Source organism: Anas platyrhynchos, chromosome Z (genome assembly GCF_047663525.1).
Source record: "Anas platyrhynchos isolate ZD024472 breed Pekin duck chromosome Z, IASCAAS_PekinDuck_T2T, whole genome shotgun sequence".
Taxonomy (NCBI): Eukaryota; Metazoa; Chordata; class Aves; order Anseriformes; family Anatidae; genus Anas; species Anas platyrhynchos.
In genome coordinates this window covers 78,084,362-78,104,726 of record NC_092621.1, presented here as the reverse complement: position 1 = coordinate 78,104,726, position 20,365 = coordinate 78,084,362, and the positions used below count along the sequence as shown (strand labels likewise).

Genomic DNA, 20,365 nt, shown 5'->3' with positions numbered 1-20,365 from the left:
GCTCTAGTCAAGCATATCTTAGTTATGATTGGTGAAAAGTTTTCCCGTCTCCGTTTAAAGTAATAGGCTCTGAGAAATTCAGAGTGCATGCTCAGTGAGGGGTGGTCGCACCTTGGAGGCGGGTAGCTTTTGGGATGGAGGTGTGTTTTGGTATTATAATGATATTATAATGAGCAAAAAGTACACTAGGGTACAGCATTTGTCAAAACATGACAGGTCTTTGGCTCAGGGTGGCAAAAAGTGCAGCTTTGTGCACAAGAACAATCGAGGCCCCACCTGATTACAGAGCCTAGCCATGGTGTCTCCACTCCACTCTCCGCTCCGTGCTGTTCCTTAGGGCTAGCACATCAAGTTTCCCCAGCGCGATAGCATCTAAGGTTGGGAGCCTAGGGATCGCTCAGATAATGCAGTTATGCCCTACCCTGAAAGCCTCTTCAATGCTGTACCTTTTCCTTAAAAATGTGAATGTTAGTTTTATTTTCCTGGTTACTTCAGGCAGTTACACCACACTTAAGAAACCAAATCTTGCTTAGCACATTTCGACATGTTTCCTGAAGCACTGCAGGCCCCAGTCATACCTGTCTTCTGTTCTCTGCACTGCTGACTCACTGCAAACTAGGTCATGTGTCTTGATCCTTTTGCTTAGGGTGTGCAGTGGCACAGGCACAGATCAATTGCTTAGGTTTCTCTGATAAAAAAACAAAACAGTGTCTCCAGTCAAACAAAGTCTTTGGTGTCCACAAAATATCCTCTGGGGAAGAGGATTAAAAAAAAAAAAAAAAAAAAACACAGTAAAAATCAGTAGTACTGCTGATCAGTGCTCTGCATGAAGACAGTCGTACTATCAGACACAAGGTTGTCAAAGACTGAACTATATTTTGGGTTGAAGTATTCTATTAGGTAGGCTGTGCAAAGCAGCATGTGCTTCTCTGCAGGATGAGGATTTGTTCCCCTTTCCCTGGAGTGATCCCAAGCTGATTGAAAGGCTTTGAAAGTAGGAGGTACTGTGAGCCCTTTGACACATAGCCACAAGACTTCTAGGCCTATATAATAACCTAGTCTTGCCAGTATTCACTGTATTGAAAGGTGTTTTAAAAGCTGCACCTCCTAGTTTATTTTGCGATTTTGAAGTCCAGAAGACTCCGAAGAGAACATGATTTCTCTTCTATGCCTTATAGGATTATTGATCTATGTTTCCTGCAGCTGGTTTCTGGAGAGGTTGGCCTTTTGTTTTCCACCAAAACTTTAATTCAGGAAGATGCTTGCTGGATTATATTATATATATTTTTCTCCCTGTCCCAAAACATGAAAATACGTAAAAATACAAAATCTGTGTTGTTTTATAAATGTTCAGTAAACCAAAAGACTGTTTTTTGTTTTTTTTTTTTGGTATAATGAGAAAGAGCAGCAGAGATAAAGAAGCTTATGAATTTTTTATTACTTAGAAATTAAAATCTGTTAAAACTTTATAGTATTTGAGAAGAAAATTAACACATCTGATTAAATTTTGGGAATAAGAGAATCATAGAATGACTCGGGTTGGAAGGGACCTGGAAGATCACCTAGTTCTAACCCCCTGCCATAGGCCTGGATGCCACCCACTAGATCAGGCTTGCCAAGGCCCCATCCAGCCTGGCCTTGAGCACTGCAAGGGATGGGGCATCCACAGCTTCTCTGGGCAAGATGCTCCAGTGCTTCACTACCCTTACAGTGAAGAATTTCCTAATGTCTAATCTAAATCGATCCTCTTTTAGTTCAAGATGATTCCCCATTGTCCTGTCATTATTTCTGGGCTGCAAGCACACACTGCTGGCTCATGTCAAGCTTTTCATCCAGCAGAACCCCCAAGTCCTTCTCTGCAGGGCTGCTCTCAGTGAGTTCTCCCAGTCTGTGCTCGTGTCTGGGATTGCCCTGACCTAGGTGCAGCTCCATGCACTTGGACTTGTTGAACCTCCTTCAGTTCACATGGGTCCACTTCTCCAGCCTGTCCAGGTCCCTTTGGATGGCATCCCTTCCTTCTTTGGTATCAAGTGCACCGCTCAGCTTGGTGTCATCTGCAGATGTGCTGAGGGTGCACTCAATCCCATCACCTGTGTCACTGATGAAGATACTGAAAAGCGCTGGTCCCAAGACAGGCCCCTGAAGGACTCCACTCGTCACCAGCCTCCACCTGGACGTGGAACCACGGACCACCACTCTCTTGGCCATCAGGCCAATTCCTTATCCACTGGATGGTCCACCCATCAAATCTGTGTCTTTCCAAATTAGAGATTAGGATTAGGATGTCTTGTGGAACTATGTCAGAAACTTTACAGAAGACCAGGTAGAGACATAGGTCGGTCTTCCCTTGTCAATTAATGCAGTCACTCCATCACAGGAGGCCACCAGATTGTCAGGCAGGATTTCCCCTTGGTGAAGCCATGGTGGCTGTCTTGGATCACCTCCTTGTCCTGCATGTGCCTGGACATGGCTTCCAGGAGGATTAATTCTGTGACCTTTCCAGCACAGAGGTGATGCTCACCACTCTAGAGTTCCCCAGGTCCTCCTTTCAAACAAAATCCCAGTGGTTCATTTTATTTTGCTGACGCTCGTGTTGCCTCACACATATTGCAGGGATGTTCAGCTCATCTTGTGTGGCACCACCCCAGCTTGCTGCTGCCCACCAGCGCCCCACCCAGTGATTTCTACTCTGAAGTTTACAATTTCTGGAAAGCTTTAAGTAACCATCACCACTCCATCAGAAAAAAATACCTAAAAAAAGTTTCTTTGTTCCTTCCTAAACATTGTATGTTACCTTCTCTTACTCTCCTGTACTTATGCCTTATTTTTGTAATGACTCAAGGCAATGGTACAATTCAGGACCAGTGCTTGCCTACGTTTAAAAAGTCCCATCTCCCGTCACTGGTCCTGATGTCAAATTCACAAAAATATTGCATGAGGTCCCAATGTTGTCCCCTTAGCTTTTGGACTCTAAGAAGACTTAGACATCTGTGATGAGACTTTCTATATATATGGCAAGGCCAAGAATAAGCTTTTTCCTTCATTCTTAAGTGGATCTGCTGTTGTGTATGAAAGCGATGCTGTCTATATGGTCCTAACAGAAGAAAAATCCACTGAAATAACTATTTTTTCTAAGGCATTTGCAGTACTTAAGGTATTTGTATATCATATACACAAAGTGTGAAAAAGGGGTTTGTACCTGGCCTTTGAATCATTCATTCCCACTTAGAAGGTAATTCAGTTAGCCCTAACCTGATGCAATTAACACTGTGTGTTCTCACTGTATTACCAGTATATTTGATTTTGTGTTGTGCTGTATTTTAATGTAAATCTTGAATACTTACCTGCCTTTCATCTGTCAGATACAGTTTCATATGTAGCTGAGGAAATCTGCTTAAGTCCTAAATGTGCAACATTTAAAAGTGCTAAAATATTTATAGCAGTCACCCTTTGTTTTTAATATGTTGTTCACTTTTCCAGATAAAAATATGGACTCATGAGGAGGGTGATGTCTTGTCACTCAAAGTAGAAATGCAAGTGAAGATACCATCACATCTAGCTTTCTCCCTTTTATCTGACTTCACATGCCGTCAACAATGGGACAAACATTTCTTGTAAGAACTTAGCTTTATTTAAGACTATTCTAATCCACTGACAACTAACCTTTTCCGAGAAAAATATTTTTTGAGATGTTGACACTTTTCCACCTAATTAAGAAGAGATTGCTGTACGGAGTTGACATTAAAGGTTCATTAGTCAAAGTATAGATTGATTTTTTCTCTCAAAGATAAAATAAAATAAATTAATTTCTCAATAGGGTTGCTCTGGACTGTCAAAAGAGATGGGACAGGGGTTACCCTTTACTAAAATGAACAAAATTCCATGCCTAAACCTGTGTTTCTTAAAAGGGTTAACTTGAGTAGGTTGTGTATAACTTGAGGTGGAAAAATGGTGAACACTGTCTGTAAGAAGTAAGGCAAAGCTGTGGACTCATTTATGTTTGTGCTGTTTAGGATGCTGATTCCCAGCTTCACCATGCAGTCAAAGTGAGAAATCAAGAAATGGGGATCTTCAAAATTCACTTTTTATGAAAAATTACATCTTATAAAGTGTGTCTAAATTGGAATGGGTTTCAGACTAGCTGTAAAAGGCATTTTTTAATCTACCTTACATGGTGTAGAATAATGACTAGAGACGAGGGAATTGATATGATACCAGTTTGATTAGGTGAATATTTTCTTGACATAGAAACTTTTTCAATTAGTTATTCTGTCTTGAAAGATTTTTATTAGAAAGTGAGTGGAGACCCGAGAATATTTAAGAATTAACATCTTCTTCATTTAAGGCTTAAAATATGAAATCTGAACAAATGTTGTGTTGCTTTTCCATATCTAAAGCGAAAATCTCAGATGCCTTATGACTACCATGAAGTCCAATTTACTAGTTAAAACCGAATACAAACTTAGCAGTGTTCATTGCTAAGGCAGTAGAAGATGTGCAAAGGATAATGCTGAGGTGTTTTTTTTTTTCCAGTATTGAGAACTAAGAGATAGTGATCAGTACTTCCAAGAGAGTGAAAGAGTATGTCCTACTGGGTGGCACCTTCTGAACACAGCAGAACACAACCTTGAATAAAATTTTTCTAATGTTTTCTGACTATTGCACCATTGGCATGTCAGATGGACAGTGTTTGGTCAATCAGCAGGTATTATGTCATGCAAGCTAACGTCATTCCAAGTAGAAATGGGTAGTATGTGAGAGGCTGGAATATATGTTGGTACTGTGCTTTTGATAAGAGATGCCATTGAATGTGACAGTTCCAGCGTGTGTGTATTAAATGTACTTGCAGAACTTGCGAGGTCCTACAGGCTGTGAATGAAGATGAGAATATATATTATGTTACATCTCCACCCATGACTGGCCATAAACCCCGTGACTTTGTGATTCTTGTGTCTCAAAGGCAACCGTGTAAACCTAGGTAAGCATACCATTTCAAGTTGAACTGTGAGTGCTTTGGAGCCACGGTTTTGATTACTGCTGACCTCTATCATGCCTGTTGTTTGGTGACAAAAACTTCATTTGTTTTTTTAAGAAATTGGATTGGTAGCTGATTTAAAATATCTGTTGATGCCTGAGTCTGCACAATGAGATTTATTTTGAAAATGGAAGAAGCAATGAAGTGAATTGAGAGCATCACAGATTTGGAGCATAGTCCTGTGTTGCTTCTTTGATAGTGACCCTTCAGGAATGGTCCATCCAGAGAGAAAATGGGTCAGAATTCCAAACAGGAAATGTGGAAAAAGTAATATCCTGGAGGCTCTGCCAGTGTGCTGAAGCACATGATTACATGTAGGAGTTTCTTTAAGTGACTCTGTAGTCCTATTTAATGCAATTCTGGAGAATTTTTCTCAATTAAATGTTTGGCATTTCTTGAAACCTCAGCGTGATGCATTTATTGTTTCAGTAAACACTGCTGCTGAACATGGTTTAAAAATTCAGTTGATTGGTTTAATGTACATTGATTTTTCTTTTTCATTAGATTTCCCTTTGTTCTTGCATAATGAAACATGGATAAATGGGGCCATTTGGTCTACTTTGTGCTTATCATTCTTTATTCCCACTTTATTTTGTTATATTTAGTAATTCTTTATGTTAACAGAACATTGCTTGTAAATAGTGTTCTGTGCTGTGCTTTTTTTCCCCCCACACATCTGGGACTTGGATCATGTTTACCTCTGCTGGGGCCATACTCCACATCCCCTTAGTAAGGGTTGCTCCTAGGCCCTGTTCCTGTGAACTTGGTTCCTGGAGAGCTGAATAAATGAAAAAAAAAAAAAAAAAAGAAAAATGAAAAAAAGAAAGGGGGTGTTGTATGTGGGTGGTGGTTCTGTGGCTTTCCACAGAAGTCTTCTTGATTGGAGTCTGTGACAAAGCCTTAATGAGACTCAGGAGAACCTGAGCCTTTTAATGAGCCTTCAAAATACAGAGGCATATTTGCCTTTGTATAAAAATGGCATCTTTGGTATAGCTATTTATGCTTCTCAAAGAAAAAATTCATACTCTGTTCTTCTAGCCCTTTACATGCATTTTTTTAATATCTTGTTAAAATAGAAGTTTGATTCTTCCCCTTGCACTGCAGTGAACCCTATGTAGTAGCTGTGAAGTCAGTTACCCTCACGTCTAAGCCGCCTTCCCCAGAATACTGCAGAAGTGAAATTCTTTGTGCAGGATTCCAGATCTACAGTGACAGCGACAGCTCCTGTACGGTGAGTCGCCCTGCAGGCCTCGGCTGTGCCTTCTTTTACATGTGCATGTCATCTCATTTGCGCTGGCAATCTAGAACAGCAGAAATGCAACAAAATAAATGAGTCGGTTTCCCCAGACTTCAGTTTGGTTAGGAAAGATGTTCTTTATTCCACAAAGTGGAATTTGTTTTGCTCACCTTTGGCCAATCTGAAGGTTAGGAATGAAGTTAAACTCAGTGCTGAAGAGGGACTAGGACTTCTGGAGGGTAATTCATTCAGTCCTAAAATAATCTAGAAGGCACGGTGTCTGTTGGTGCCTGTTGCCTTCAGACAAATCCCAAAGAATGAGTTCAGATTAAATAGCTGGTCTTATATGTTAGAAATTATGCAATCTGAATGCCATTCCTGGACGAATGGCAGTGTCCCTCTCTTCTGTACTTTTCCAGGGGAAAAAATAACTTCTAAATTTAAGAAAATGCGTGTCTGAAAGCAGCATCTATCAGTGGCTGGGATTCTTTTTTCAGACAACAGCTTTGTTCATAAAGCACACCTATAGGAGTCGTACCCAATGATCCTTCTGGGGCCCTTCCAGCTCAGGACATTATATGATTCTATGATATATTTTACAAATTATGCAATGTTTCTTGCTGCATTGGTGTGTACATTCACTTACATGCTTGAGGCCCTGCCGGTAGTGAGGACAGGCACTAAGATCCTCAGAGGCCTATAAAAAAGACTTTGTTTTTGCTAATTTATGCCTTCAGTTTCTATTGCCTAAAAGTACTATGTGTTTCTGTGCTTCTCCATAAAAACTTTGATACTCAGCTAGGGTCTGGAAAAAAAAAAAAAAGACCAACTATTGCAGTCCAGAGGGTTTTTATTTTTTTATTTATATTTAAACAGGTGTGTTACTTCAATCAAATGACATCAGGTGTTATGCCCTACTTAGCTGCAAATCTTACTGGTTCATCAAACTCCATTGAAGACGCTGCTTTGGAGTGTATAAAGTTCTTGGAGCAGAAAGGCAGCAAGTGCTGAAGTTAAAAACAAATTTCTGGAGAGCGCTAAAGATTATCAAGCAATTCTGGTTTAAATTCTTGCATGTGCGTTGATCATCCTTCTACATCTTAATTACTTCGGGTCATGCAGCTGATACTGGGCTTGAACCAGAGGATATCTAGCAGGAGGATTTTGTATCAAATTAAGGTTAGGCCTTATGCTCTAAATTCAAGTTTTTAATCTAAAAAAGATTAAGGCACAGAGTCTGCACTTGAATGCATTAATGAATTTTGATTGGCCCAACAGAACTTAGAACTGCAGCTTATAAGACTATTTCATTTTCATTATTACACTGCTGTATTGAACCTAGTGGCACCCAGTCAGCTTTAAATCAGTAAACTCTCATCTGTCTAGATTTCAGAGAACCTGCTCTAAGTACTCTAAGTACTACTAAGTAGCTTATCCAGTGCCCTGGCCTATGTGTCTAGGTTCTTGCACATGCATTGTATGTAAACCTATCATACCCTAAATTAAATTAGTGTTTGCAAATGTTTATGTGTCAATGCTTGTAGCTTATCTGTGATTTTCAATAAATTATGGCTTTTCAGGTTACACATCGATCATGATTTTTATTACACTCTCTCTGGAAGAGGTTCAGACCTGTGTGAGAAACATCTCGCATGATTTTCTTCAGACGGGATCTTCTGTGAAGATATTTTATTCACGATGGCAATGGCGAATAGAATAGCTTCACAGAAGATCCTGTCTGAAGAAAATTATGTGAGATGTTGCTCACAATGTTGGGGATTGTCCGGGATCTTGTCACCTGCTGAAGATTTCTCGCCACCACAGACAGGAAGGTGCACCCCGCTGATTTCAGCAGTCCCGTTGTGGGTGGTGGGTGGTCTCGGTACGGCCGGCAAAGGACCAAGGCTGTTAATCTGAAGACAGGCTCTGTGAAACTCTGGGGAGAAGGGAAGCCAGCACTGACATACTCAGGCACAGCCCAGAGATGGACCAGCCTGGATCGGGAACAGGCACGGGGATTACTGCTGATAACCCACACCGGGAAGCCGTGCATGGACCAAGGTAAGGGAAACTTTACTGTATCTTGCCTTGGGTTGGGCTCAGCGAGACTCTGGTGTGAATGAGTGTGAGCGTGAATGAGACACACTTTTAGTGCAGAGTGAATGTGAATTCCCAATTCATGAGGCTTGGTGGTCCTGCAAGGGGATGAACAAAGTCCCCTCGGCTGGAGAGGGATGAAGTGAAAGAGAGAGGAGAGGAGTGAAAGAGAGTCTCGGGGGTTTGGGCCCTTGGGTGTATGGTACCCCGAGCACAGTGAGGTGAGGTGAGGTGCTCGGCAGCACGCCCCACCTCTGTCCTCATCCTAGGTGAGGGCGTGTGGTACCCTGTGGGTGGTAAAGTCCACAGCAGCATGTCGGGAAGAGCTGGGGATTAAGGGATGCAAGAGTCAGCAAGGTGGGGGTGGGGACCCCGGGATTGTGCCTAAAGAGAGCCATTTGGAGAATGTGATGGGGGTAGAAGGGGCTGGGATAACAGTGCCACTTTTTGGGGACACCGAGCTGAGACTAGGGACAGAACGATCACTGGGCAATTATTGTATGTGCCCGAGGCAGGGACTAACTTGTTGGGAAAGGATTTGATAATGAAACTGGGCATTCAAATAGTAAATTGTTAGACTGGAATAATGGTGTTATTAATGGGGTGCTCTCAGACCCTGAGAGCAAAGATATATTTGCCTGTGAGTGGAAAGACCCTGAAATGTGGTGGAAGCAGCAATGCAGATGGACAATTTTACCTCAGGGGCTTACAGGGCCACCAATTTATTTGGGCAAGTTCTAGAACAAATTTTGGAGTAATTCCAACCTCCAGGGGGGGTGTTACTGTTACAATATGACAATATGTGTATGATCTTTTATTGTTAGGACAGGAGAAAACAGCTGTGAAGGAAGCCACTAACAAGCTATTCAACTTTCTGGGAAAACAGGGCTTGGGAGTATTGGAAAATAAATTACAATACATAGAAGGAGAAGTCAAGTATTTAGGGCACCTAGTGTTTGAGGGGGAATGAAAAATAAATCCAGAGAGGATTCAGGGAACTGTTGAGCTACCCCTACTCAAAACTAAAATGAAGCAAAAGTTTTAAGAGAAAGAGGTTCTTAAGGAATTAGGAGTCAAAAAGTCCAAAGGAAAACAGATTCTCTCCCTGATAGGAGAGAAATGCTGAAAAAAGTGCTAATGAGGCAAATATTAACTGTTTGACATCAGGAGGGTCATTGGGGAATTCAAGCAACGTGTGACGCGGTGCTTTGGAAAGAGGTAAGTGTAGGAATTTATATATATAATATATACTCTGGCTGAACAAATGCACAGGATTTGTATGTCAAAAGGTAAATAGGAAAATTATCCGCAGTCAGCCCAATGGGGGGTGAGAACCAGGAATTCAATGCTTCCAAAATGTACAGGTAGATCTTACTGAGCTCCTTGGAGTAGGTAGATTTAAATACTTGTTAGTCTTGGTCGATCATTTGTCAGGGTGGGTGGAAGCTTTCCCTTCAGTATCTGCTACTGCGAACACAGTAAGTACAGTAATTCCAGAACAAATAACTCCCAGGTATGGAATTGTTGAAAATACTGACTCTGACCAAGGAAATCACTTTATGCCAGAAATATTGTGAGGGCTAACGCGGACTCTAGGAATTAAGTGGCAATTTCACACTCCTTGGCATCCTTCCTCTTCTGGAGAGGATCAGACAGTAAGCAGCAATGGACAAAGTTCTGGAAATTCGGCTTCCCCAGACGAAGTGCTGACCTTTGGCACTTCTCCAAATTCAAACTGCACCAAGAACAGATGTGGGAGTTTCACCGTATGAAATATTATTTGGATTGCTGTCCGTGGACAAAGGGAATGAATTACCTCAATTTGAGACAAAAGATGCTTTTCTTAAGAGCGATATACTCGGGCTGTCGTCCTCTTTGTCATCTTTCAGGGCCCTGGGACTGTTAGCTCAAACCCCACCCTTGTAAGCCCCGATCCATCCATTCCGAGCAGGAGACTGGGATCTGATGCAAACATGGAGAGCTGAAACTGCAGCCTGAGGGGGACAGACTGTGCCAAGTTCCAACTTTTAAGGTTAAAACTGGTAAAACTACATAGAGCAACTCAAGATGACAATTCCTGGGGATTTAGAAACATTTTGGAGAAACTAATTTCGTGATTACCTGAATAGAATTGGCTCAAACAACTGTTTGTTGGTATCGTAATAATAATGGCATTGTATATCGGTCATCCCCCCTGACAGCCAAAGAAGAATATTGCACCTTTATGTTGGAAAAACTCAAAAATAAAGTAGTATGTGAAGAGGTGCAAAAACAACAATAGGGGTAAGAAAAGAAGAGGGGGGGAATTGTGAGAAACTAAGTTGTGTTTTTGCAGTAGAGAATTACTTTTCTGTATTCCAAGGTAGTTGTGCAGTCATAGTAAGGAGAAATGCTAAATAGGTAAGTGGACAGTAGGAGCTCACTGCTCCAAAATAAGGCGGAAGCTCGAGGCAAACAGGATGAGCAGTGTGGGAACACTAAAACAAAGATCACAGGTTCTCGAAACATAAGAAAGGAGAAATTAAAGGGTTGAAAAAAAGAAAAATTGTACATATAGAGGATACACAGAGGTATAGAGGTAGACACATGGTATAGAGGAGTGTCGAGTAGCTTGTGAACCTGTAGTACTCTGCCACTGAGGAAATAGGGGAGGTGATCAGGCATCGGGTAGTAGGGAATAAAGGTTATAATTTTACTAAAATGTGCTCCTGATTGACAGGATGCCCGGTACTGCAATCACGAATTAAATAGCTTCACAGAAGAAAGAGTCTGTGTGAAGAAAATTATTTGAGGTGTTTCTCACACCTGGCTCCAGGCAGACGGGTTTGTGGTGATGATGGGGGGCTGCTGGCCTCCTCCATAAGTGCTGTGACCCCCAGTTCTAAACCAGATTGCTCCGCTGGCAGCCAATTCTTGTAGAGAGGGAAGAGTCTTGGATACATTCCCTCATACATGAAGAGGGAGAATAGTTTCAGACGTTTTATTGTGGTGTGTCTGTTGTTTTCTGTTTTAATTTTTTTCCATGCAAAAGTCCCTTGCTCAAAAAGCCTGTAAGATCACCTGCAGTTAAATCGTAACGTGAATGAAGGGGTGGGTTAAGAGGATCAAAACACGTGAACCGTAGCTGTGCCGTTTATCTCTCTGAAGTCTGATAATTGGTAGAATGAGAGCTCTAAGCATCTCATCCAGGTCCCACTTAAGTAAATTACATCTTCAGTTTAACCTGTAACCAAATCAAAGCTTTTGTTGCTGATCTGTGGATTACGATATACCTGCAAATTTTGCATGACATCAACTACCTGCACTGCAAGAGGCACCTGCTCTTGCCCTGGAAGCTCTTACGTGCATTAGCAGGGTCAGCCGGCCCCTCAGCGGGGCACTCCACCTGGGTACGGCGTTGCACTGAAACAAAGAGTGAGCAAAATTAGGGCATCTTCTGTTACCTCGTGGTGATGCCAGGCACTATACGCCCTACAACACGGAGAAACGTTTGCACTAGTGATAGAACAAGCAAACTGGGGAAGGATCTCTGGCTCTGAAGATGACCCTCTGGATGCAGACCCTTATTTTGGATCACGATTATTATAATGTGGGTAAGATGCATCCAGCAAGGGAGGGCTGCGGGCTCAGGGCAGCCCCGTCCCCAGCACGAAGGCTGCTGAGGCCTGAGCAGGGCAGGCTCCTTCCCCCCCCGGGGTGGCTGGAGCAGCAGGGTTGACCCCTGTGCGCGCTGCACGGCTCAGCGCTCTGCCGTGCTGCTGCTCGCTGCGTGCGGACAGAAGCCCTGGAGCAGGCAGGGAAGTCTTTGCAGTCCCATTTTTTAGCCAGCAGAGACACCTAACGTTCAGCTCTGCGTATGTGCAGGGAACACAATCCCCTGAGTAAAGCGGCTAGGGAGAGCCTGACCTCAGCCTGTTATACAGCAGAGCACAAGTATTTCAGCACCTCGTTTTGTGCTCCATCTTATGAAACCCAAAATTCAAAGGCTAATCCACAGCTCCATACATGGCTTCCATTGCCACAACTGCCCTTCAGTCTTCCTGGTAAAAAAGTCTTCCTTTTAATCTTCCTTCCATATACTAGGAAGGGAAACACCTTTTAAGCTGGAATGTCTGTTGCAGCTTTGAGTTTCAATCAATGTTAATGAAAACTTGGTAATTAATCCTTTATTTCATCCAAGTCCCCCCCTCTTGCCCATTTAAGTGGGTGCTCTGATTATTATAAATGGAGTATGCATACGCTGTTACCTGCCGTTAAACCCAAAGCAGAACTTCTAGCAAAGCCTAGAACAAGACCTCTACCTAAGGTATTCTTTACCAGCATTTTATTTAAAACAAAACAGGGCATATACAAAACATGTATTGAGACAATTAAATTCCTTTTGTTTGTGTTTTGTTTAGTTCTTGCTTTAAGAAATGTAAATCCCAAACCCATAGATTCAGTGCTTGGTGCTAAGAATCTTGAAAACCTGCTCTGAGCTCAAGTTTGCTGTTACTTTCACATTCTTGACAGCGCACTGTACGGACTGTTAGGACATTTATTTAAAGGACAAATCGATTCTTATGCAACAGCTTTATTAGCAGCTAGCTTTCCCTCAAAGACTGTTGCTCATCACTATGTCAGGACAGCTGAAGCTGTTAGAAGGCACTTTTAAGACTTCTGGAGCACCAAAGTGCTGCATCTGTCCTGGGGCAGCGCTGCAGAAGTGCAGCACGAGGAAGCCCAGCGGTGCGGGCACTGAGCCCACGCTGCACAGTGCAGGGGCGATGCACAGAGATCCCACACAGCACCTGCCAGCGCTGCGACACAACACTGCCTCACAGTGAAAAGCAGCACGTGAGATGGGCTCGGGGTTAACTTCTCATCTTAGATCAGGTAATTAGACACAAGTAAAAGTCTACCACTGTTGACTGCACAGGATGAATCGGGAGAGTATTTTGAGAGTTGCTGCAGGCACTCCATTCTCTGTTGGCTTAAGTGACTTTTGTTACAAGTACCAGTTTTTCCAAGTGCAGGCTGCACTTTCATTTAATAATAAATCTGCCATTAGGCAAGCATGTTTAAATAAAGAGTAAAACCCAAAGGATCAGAAATACTGAAGAGCAAGATTTCTGAACCCTTTCCATAAAAAAGTAAACAAACTAAGCAAGCTGCTCACTTGCCCTCCAACTATTTTCAGGTGTATTTCATGATGGGTATCAGAGGAAGGGCATGATTCAGCTCATTAGTGAATAAGTGCTCAGATAATTAAACACACATCAACTATCAGATCAATGCACATCCATCCTGAGCTGATCTACCACGAACAGAAGGAATTGCACCCCTAAGCTCTCCAGACAGAAGGCAGGACTCGCACAGCTCTGTAGGGCTTACCCGATAACTTTGCTGTAAGACAAGTCACGTGTGTGCATGCAGAGCACAAAATCACTTCCTAGAAGGCACACTAGAACCCAACAAGAGTGGTTAGAACATACCCACAATCACTTTCAGAGAAATGCAGAAAGACTCTCAAGATCAGCACAACTGTATTCATACCCGACAGCAGCAGCACTCGTTAGTTAACCCTCCTGACCAGCTGGATCCACGGGTCATAAACCCGCGTGATACAGGGCAGGTGCCATGTGTGGTTACTGCAACCAGATTTGTGTTATGAGAGGAAACCGATTTTTCTCCTCAAGAGTTCCCCCTTCAGAGAACTAGCCATACGAGGGAATGTGAATCAGACAGAAAGCTGTATTTCTGCAAAAATATATAAAAATGAAATACCCGCTTGCTGCATTTCTGCTGTTCCCAGTTTTTCAGTAAGCTAGATGAGTCTGGGAGGCAAACTGAAAAATCAGGGACACAACTTCAGCAGCAACAGTCCGCTCGATTTTCTGGAACCTGCAGTTCAGTCCACTCTAGCAGTCCCACTCTGAAGTGAAGCTGTAGCTGTGGCTTAGCATCCAACAGAGGCCTTCAGAAATTAACAACCTTCGGTGCTTTCACTTTGGGTATTTGCGGCTTGGGTGTTTCTGTAACTTCTTCATAATCAGCACTCATTCCAGTGGCCCATCGCCCAACAGTAACCTGATCTGTGGAGCAGGAGACAAGAGGTTACGGAGAGGCTAAGCAGCAGCGTCAGATCAAACTTTCACATTTGGGGAAGAGTTGGCCCACAAGGGCCTGTCAGTTTCCTTCTGGGTCTGAAGCTAGCTCCTTTACACAACTCTTCTTCTTTTAAATTTGTGTTTTGTAAACTCCATTTCTTCATCCACACCAATTTCCCATCTTTAGAAATCATCAGAAAGCATTTTTTGCTACTTGACTGTCCAAAGAAACATCCAGAGTGTATGCAGAAGATACACTAACTCTCCTGTAAGTCCTAATTACTCATGCAATGAAGATTTCAGGATATGTCAGTCACCCCTGGATAAAAAGGAAAGATCTTGAAAAAACCATGCTTGAAGAGCCACAATAGAAGATAATCTACTCTTCTTGTCTTATACCCCTGCATTTAATAAACACCATCCTTTTGCCATTTAAGTGATATTTTGACCAGTTAAGTTCCCTGTCCTAGAGAAAACACTGGTCACCAACACATCACAGAATCACAGAACTGGAGGGGTTGGAAGGGACCTCGAAAGATCACCGGGTCCAACCCTTCTACCAAAGCAGGTTCCTCAGAGCAGGCTGCCCAGGTAGGCGTCCAGACAGGCCTCAAATATCTCCAGAGAAGGAGACTCCACAACCTCCCTGGGCAGCCTGTCCCAGTGCTCCGTCACCCTCATGTTTCTTTTCTGAATGACTACCTGAGAGCTACAAACCAAATAGCGCCAAGAATATCACACTGTTAAATCAACGTTTACTTGGATTAACTTCTGTATGTTAGAGGGGCTCAAATAGCTCCACTTGAAGAAACAATACACTTTTGTGCCTCAGCTTCTTTGCCAGCTATCAGTTACCTTTCTGTAATTTATCTGAAACCACTCTGCATGGCACGAACTGCTTTCAAAGAATACTACAATTCTTACCCATGATGTCACAGTTCAAATTAATTTGACCATTTTAAACCAGCAATACCAGTTTTGAAACGTCAGTGTAAAGCCTAATATATCCCCATGGAAATTAAACAGCATCTGTTGATCTTCATGATGGACATAAAGCTTCTCCAAAAATGGACAGAAAAAAAATCCAGTTCTGCTTCACATGTAATTCAAGTGCCAGAGAGCAAAAAGAGTTGCAGCTTTTATTTTTCATACTTTGTCTGCGGAAAGACAGTGGCTCTACAAATTAGCACTTGTTAGTTCTCATTAACTGTCTCATATATTTATATGCAGGCCTTGGCACGCTAACCCCACCTGTTACATCTTCAGCAGTTTGGGGCTGGACCAGGCAGGTTTAGTGACCGCACCTCCCAAGTGACGAGCATCTTCTGCAGGTTGTTTTCGTGTCCCCCTGCGTACCAGCTCTGCACCCTTTCAGCTGATAAGTGCTGCCAGCGCAACGCTGCCATGCCAACAGCTGGCTCACCTTTGGTATTTGTGAGGGAAAGTTCGGTGAAAAATTTAATTTTCCTATCAGAAACTTCTGTGACCAGTTAAGACTGAATCTCACTTCTTGTGAGCTATTACACCAGAACACATCTATAATGCTACATCTGCTCTCTCATACAATGCCTACACTATCACGTATACTTCAGTGGCTCTTTTGTATCTGATCCTGTAGATACCTCTATCATCTCCATAAATATTTCTCACCAATTACACAAAAGTTCATGACACATTATTAACCCCAAAATTCCGTAGGCCATTCAAACAAAGCACAAAAAATAATGTTTCATCACTCCAACAACAGTGCCATTCTTCAAATCCTTGTTTGTTGGTTTTGCCTTCCTTAGCACAATCTTTTATACAAAAGATAGATAAAATAAATATAAATATGTATGGAAGCGCAGGAGCAGATTTCTCCTGTCTCTAATAATTTAGGAAAAGGAAATACTATTATTCCATAGCCTGATCTGCAAATTGTACTTCCCTTTGCAATATATTCATTAATAATGGAAGTATTACAGTGTGTAACATGTACTGATGAATTTAGTGCAAACTGATTTGTCAGGAGGTAAAAAGGGAATTAACAGTGAAAAAGGGAGCAGATCACTCAAAGTGCTTTCTATCAATGGCCTTACCTGAAGGGAGAGCTCAGATAAAACCATACACTTTATTCAAAGAGCCGAGCTAATCAGCCAGGGAGATTTTTAACAGATTTTTCCACCCACACAGGTAAATCACAGAACACAAAGAAGCCACTTATCAGCTGGTGAGACCAGGAGGACAGACCTCCACTCTCCTCTGACTCTCCTGTTGTTTATAATTCAAACACCTGCCTGCACAAGCAGCTAGTGCCAGCTGCCAGTATCACCACGCTGCAACTGACATTATGTGCTGTTCTACCACTTCACGAGAATCGCCAAAAGAAGAAACCTCTTCTGGCCATTTTCTTCTGTGGCTGCTAGTGCTATGAGCAGCAGCATAAATACTTGCTTACGCACACACATTTGGTCACATTACCTTCAGAAACCCAAAAGCTAGATTTTTTTTTTGAACTGAATGTTCGTATTTTGCACTGCAGCTTAATGTCTCCTTCCCTTAACACATCCCTTAATATAAGGGCACATTTCCAAAGGGAAGTCATCTGTGCTGTCTGCAAATTCTCTTCTCAAAGCCTTTTCTTCCTGACCAAAGTCAAGGCAAAGCAGCAAACAAACATGACTGCACATTCAGACTCCACTCTATTCAGCCCCTTTCATCTCACCTAAGTTCTTGTTCTCCGGACAGTCTTTTCTGAAGTGCTCCACAGAGCCACAGAGTTTGCAGCAGCCCCCTGTTAAAAGAGAGAGAAGGTTGTTACTCATTTGAAAAACAAAATAAAACAGAATCGCTGTTTTACTGTTACATGTACATTAAAAAATCTTGTTTTGCTGTTCTGAAGTGACAACCGATGAATAAGATAAAGAAACGTCCCTACAGACAGGTCAGCATTCCTACACGTGGCACTGCGGAGCTGACAAGCAGACAGCTTTAGGAGCCTGCATGCACAGCTTCCTCGTACTGTCGGTCTCTGACAGAGAGACACATCCATCTGTAACCCGTCTCTTTTTTAGACAGAACAACATAATTCTGCTTTAATTCAATTATTCAAAGGACCTTTTGAAAGTAACAGGAGCTCCAGAGCAGTACTTAACCCAACAGCAGGTACTGAGCTATAAAATATGAAGTCAGTTTCAATGCCTGGATTATGAGAAGTATAATGCCTTCAAAGATGCTTTTCTTCCGATCCAACTGTATTGTAAAATCACCCTTACGAGTCTGCAGGACTTCAAATCTGTACTGGAAGACTCCAGCAAACAGAGCGGTATTTGCTAGTGCCAACAAAAACGAAGCAACAGGCAGAGCAGAATCTAAATGAATCTTCAAACCTAGATGATGTTTCTCATTAAAGACACGTAAAATGATGATGTGAGAGCCCTTTGCTATGAACAACCCTCAGCTGTCAAGACTCCAAGCTGCTGGGTGGTCAAGCAGCATACACACGACATTCATTTCTCAGAATACATTTCTAAGACTGTCTTGAAGCCACGACCTGTTTTTAAACTCTTAATTTTCCTTTAATCTTTTACAATGTCACCTCCTACATACAAGGAACAAATGACTTCCACGTGTAACTACAACAGATCTTGTTTTGCGTGAACACCTCTCTCTGTTCTTACAGTGTTAAGCAGTAAAGGTTATAAAGTCCCTTCTCAGACCAGCAGCATGTTTTTTACTAGATACTTAGGTGTATTTACATTTAAATACTCATTGACTACACGCACACAGGATACTATGGTTTCTTTGTTTCTCTTGAAATTGCAAGCACAAGCAAGTTCTCATACTTTGCACTTCACCTCCTTGTTTAACCAAAATAGAAATCCCTAGATAACGAACATTAGCACTGAGTTCCCCAGAATTAATCTGCTCTCACCAAGAGTAAAAGACGTCTGGAAATTCCTTTCAGTAACACTGTCATTAATTTGCAATGTTACTTTGCTCTGTGTTGGGTAAGAAGGAAAAATGCATTTTGTTTGCGGTTAAGTTTCTGCACTCACCTTCAGCATACAATCCTTTGGGATTATCTGGACATGACCTTGACAGATGCCCCATCTCGCCACAGATAAAACATTTTGCATACGGAAATGCCCCTGCAAAATTCCAAACAGTTTACGATACAAATTAAAAACTCTGCAGAGTCACAGTCAACTCTGAAAACATCACAATTACAATATTATACCATAATATAATATTATGCTACGGTATGAACACAATGCTGTTAAATAGTGTTATTTTAATGTTGTATTCCTTTAAACATATTAACTTACATCTTCAGAAAGGTTAAGTTGCTAAAACAGAAACCTTTTATTACAGTGGTCAGAAAACTCACACCAAAGTATACTCTGAGAAACACAATTTCTGAACCGTACCAGCAGCTGGATCGATCTTTGCCTTGCATTTGCTGATGTCGTGTTCTGTGGACCCGCACCGGTAACAGATCCCTGTGCCCATATCTTGACTTTCAAGCACCGCTGGGCAATCAGCAACACCGTGGCCAGGTTCCCTACAGTGGAAACATACCTTTGAAAATAAAAATTGCATTTTCGTAAACACGTCACAGAGCAAAACAGCACTTATAGGTAGCTTTATGAGAGAGATCACTTGGTGTTAATATCTGATTATCGCTTATGTCCCACACTATTTTCTCTAGGCCGCCATTTCTCCTGGCTGAAACTTTATTGGCACTACTGAATGCACCTCTGCAGTGATGTTTTAGGCTACCCTAATATGAAATAAGTTTGTCAGGGGGGTTGTTAGGAGGCAGGTGTACCAACAGGTCATCCCCCTGCAGCAATACGGGTAGGACAGGAGAGATGCTGCGGCGTGCCACAGAGTAACTACCAGACGCCCATCACCAAGCAAGATTAGTATCGGCTATTATTATTATTTTTCAACTGGTGGCTGTTTATTGATTATTATCAGCGTGTCTCCCCCCGCTGCCCCCAGTTGCGCGCTGGGGCAGCACCGGCGGCGCCCCCTCACCATGGCGCTCCTCCTCGCCTCCTGCCGCCTCAGCCGCCGGCCCTCCCGCCGCAGCGCCTTCCTCGCGGCCGCCGCCTCCTCTTCCTCATCCTCCTCTCCCCTCTCCTCCTCCTCATGCTGCTGCTGCTGCTCGCCGCCCGCCGCCGCCCTCCTGAGGTGGGCAGCGAACCCGTTCACGTCGCGGTCCGCGTACTCCTTCTTCCTCCTCCTCTTCCTCGCCGGCGCCGCCGTCGCCATCTCCTCCCAGGGGGTGGCCGGCAGCGCCTTGCCCCCCTCGGCGGCGGCTTTGCGGGCCCAGCGCGTCATGGCGGGCAGCAAGCGGGGGCTGCTGCCGTTGCCGTTTATCGTTTATTTACCGTTTACCGTTGCAGCTCGGCCGTTGCAGCCGTTGGTGTGCAACTGCAACCGGCGGAAGCCCTGTCCCGTCCCCTCCCCGCGGGGCGGGGCGCCATGTCATGTCCGCCCGCCACCATGTTGTGGGGGGAGCCATAGGGGCAGCCTGGTGCCTGGGGCTGAGGGGCGATAAGCGCTTATCAGGCTCATCAGCCCCAGTCCTGTGGTCTTCGCAGATTGCTCCAGCGAAGCTTTACTGCGCTTAGCACTGCCCCAGCTTTCTGGTGCTTCACAGTCTTCACGATTTTAAACCAGACTCCTTGCAGATAGGGGGCTGTGCTGGTGTAGTTATGCCACTACAAAATCTCTCACCCTTCAGTAAAACCAGTCCAGTTCATGTTGCCCTCACGTTGACTTCATCTTCCACCAGCAGTGATGGCTGGGGTGCTAAAGCAGCCCTGACTTCTATTGTGTAGCAGCAGAACGGATCCAAAACCCGCACCTGAAAAATGTCCATTGGTCTTCCTCTGAGGGCACAGCTTTTTGAGGCAT

At 43.2% G+C, this 20,365-nt stretch overlaps 2 protein-coding genes across 2 annotated transcripts in view; one reads left to right on the top strand and one right to left on the bottom strand.

The window, feature by feature from the left end:
- The window catches only part of ACOT12 (acyl-CoA thioesterase 12), a 33,962-nt gene extending 26,106 nt beyond the window's left edge, over positions 1 to 7,856 (top strand). The window contains exons 12-15 of the mRNA XM_038170773.2: positions 3,481 to 3,614; positions 4,850 to 4,978; positions 6,140 to 6,266; positions 7,149 to 7,856. Coding sequence (XP_038026701.2) covers positions 3,481 to 3,614; positions 4,850 to 4,978; positions 6,140 to 6,266; positions 7,149 to 7,283 — 525 coding nt within the window. The 3' untranslated portion in view covers positions 7,284 to 7,856. The remainder of the gene's footprint in view (positions 1 to 3,480; positions 3,615 to 4,849; positions 4,979 to 6,139; positions 6,267 to 7,148) is intronic.
- A 4,815-nt stretch (positions 7,857 to 12,671) lies between these two features.
- On the bottom strand, positions 12,672 to 19,949 carry ZCCHC9 (zinc finger CCHC-type containing 9). The gene is made up of 5 exons (XM_038170774.2): positions 19,481 to 19,949; positions 18,868 to 19,018; positions 18,496 to 18,588; positions 17,163 to 17,231; positions 12,672 to 14,443 (listed from the first exon to the last, which is right to left on the bottom strand). Exons 1-5 carry the CDS (start codon positions 19,784 to 19,786, stop codon positions 14,328 to 14,330), a joined length of 735 nt encoding a protein of 244 aa, XP_038026702.1. The 5' UTR covers positions 19,787 to 19,949; the 3' UTR covers positions 12,672 to 14,327.
- Positions 19,950 to 20,365: the final 416 nt, after the last annotated feature.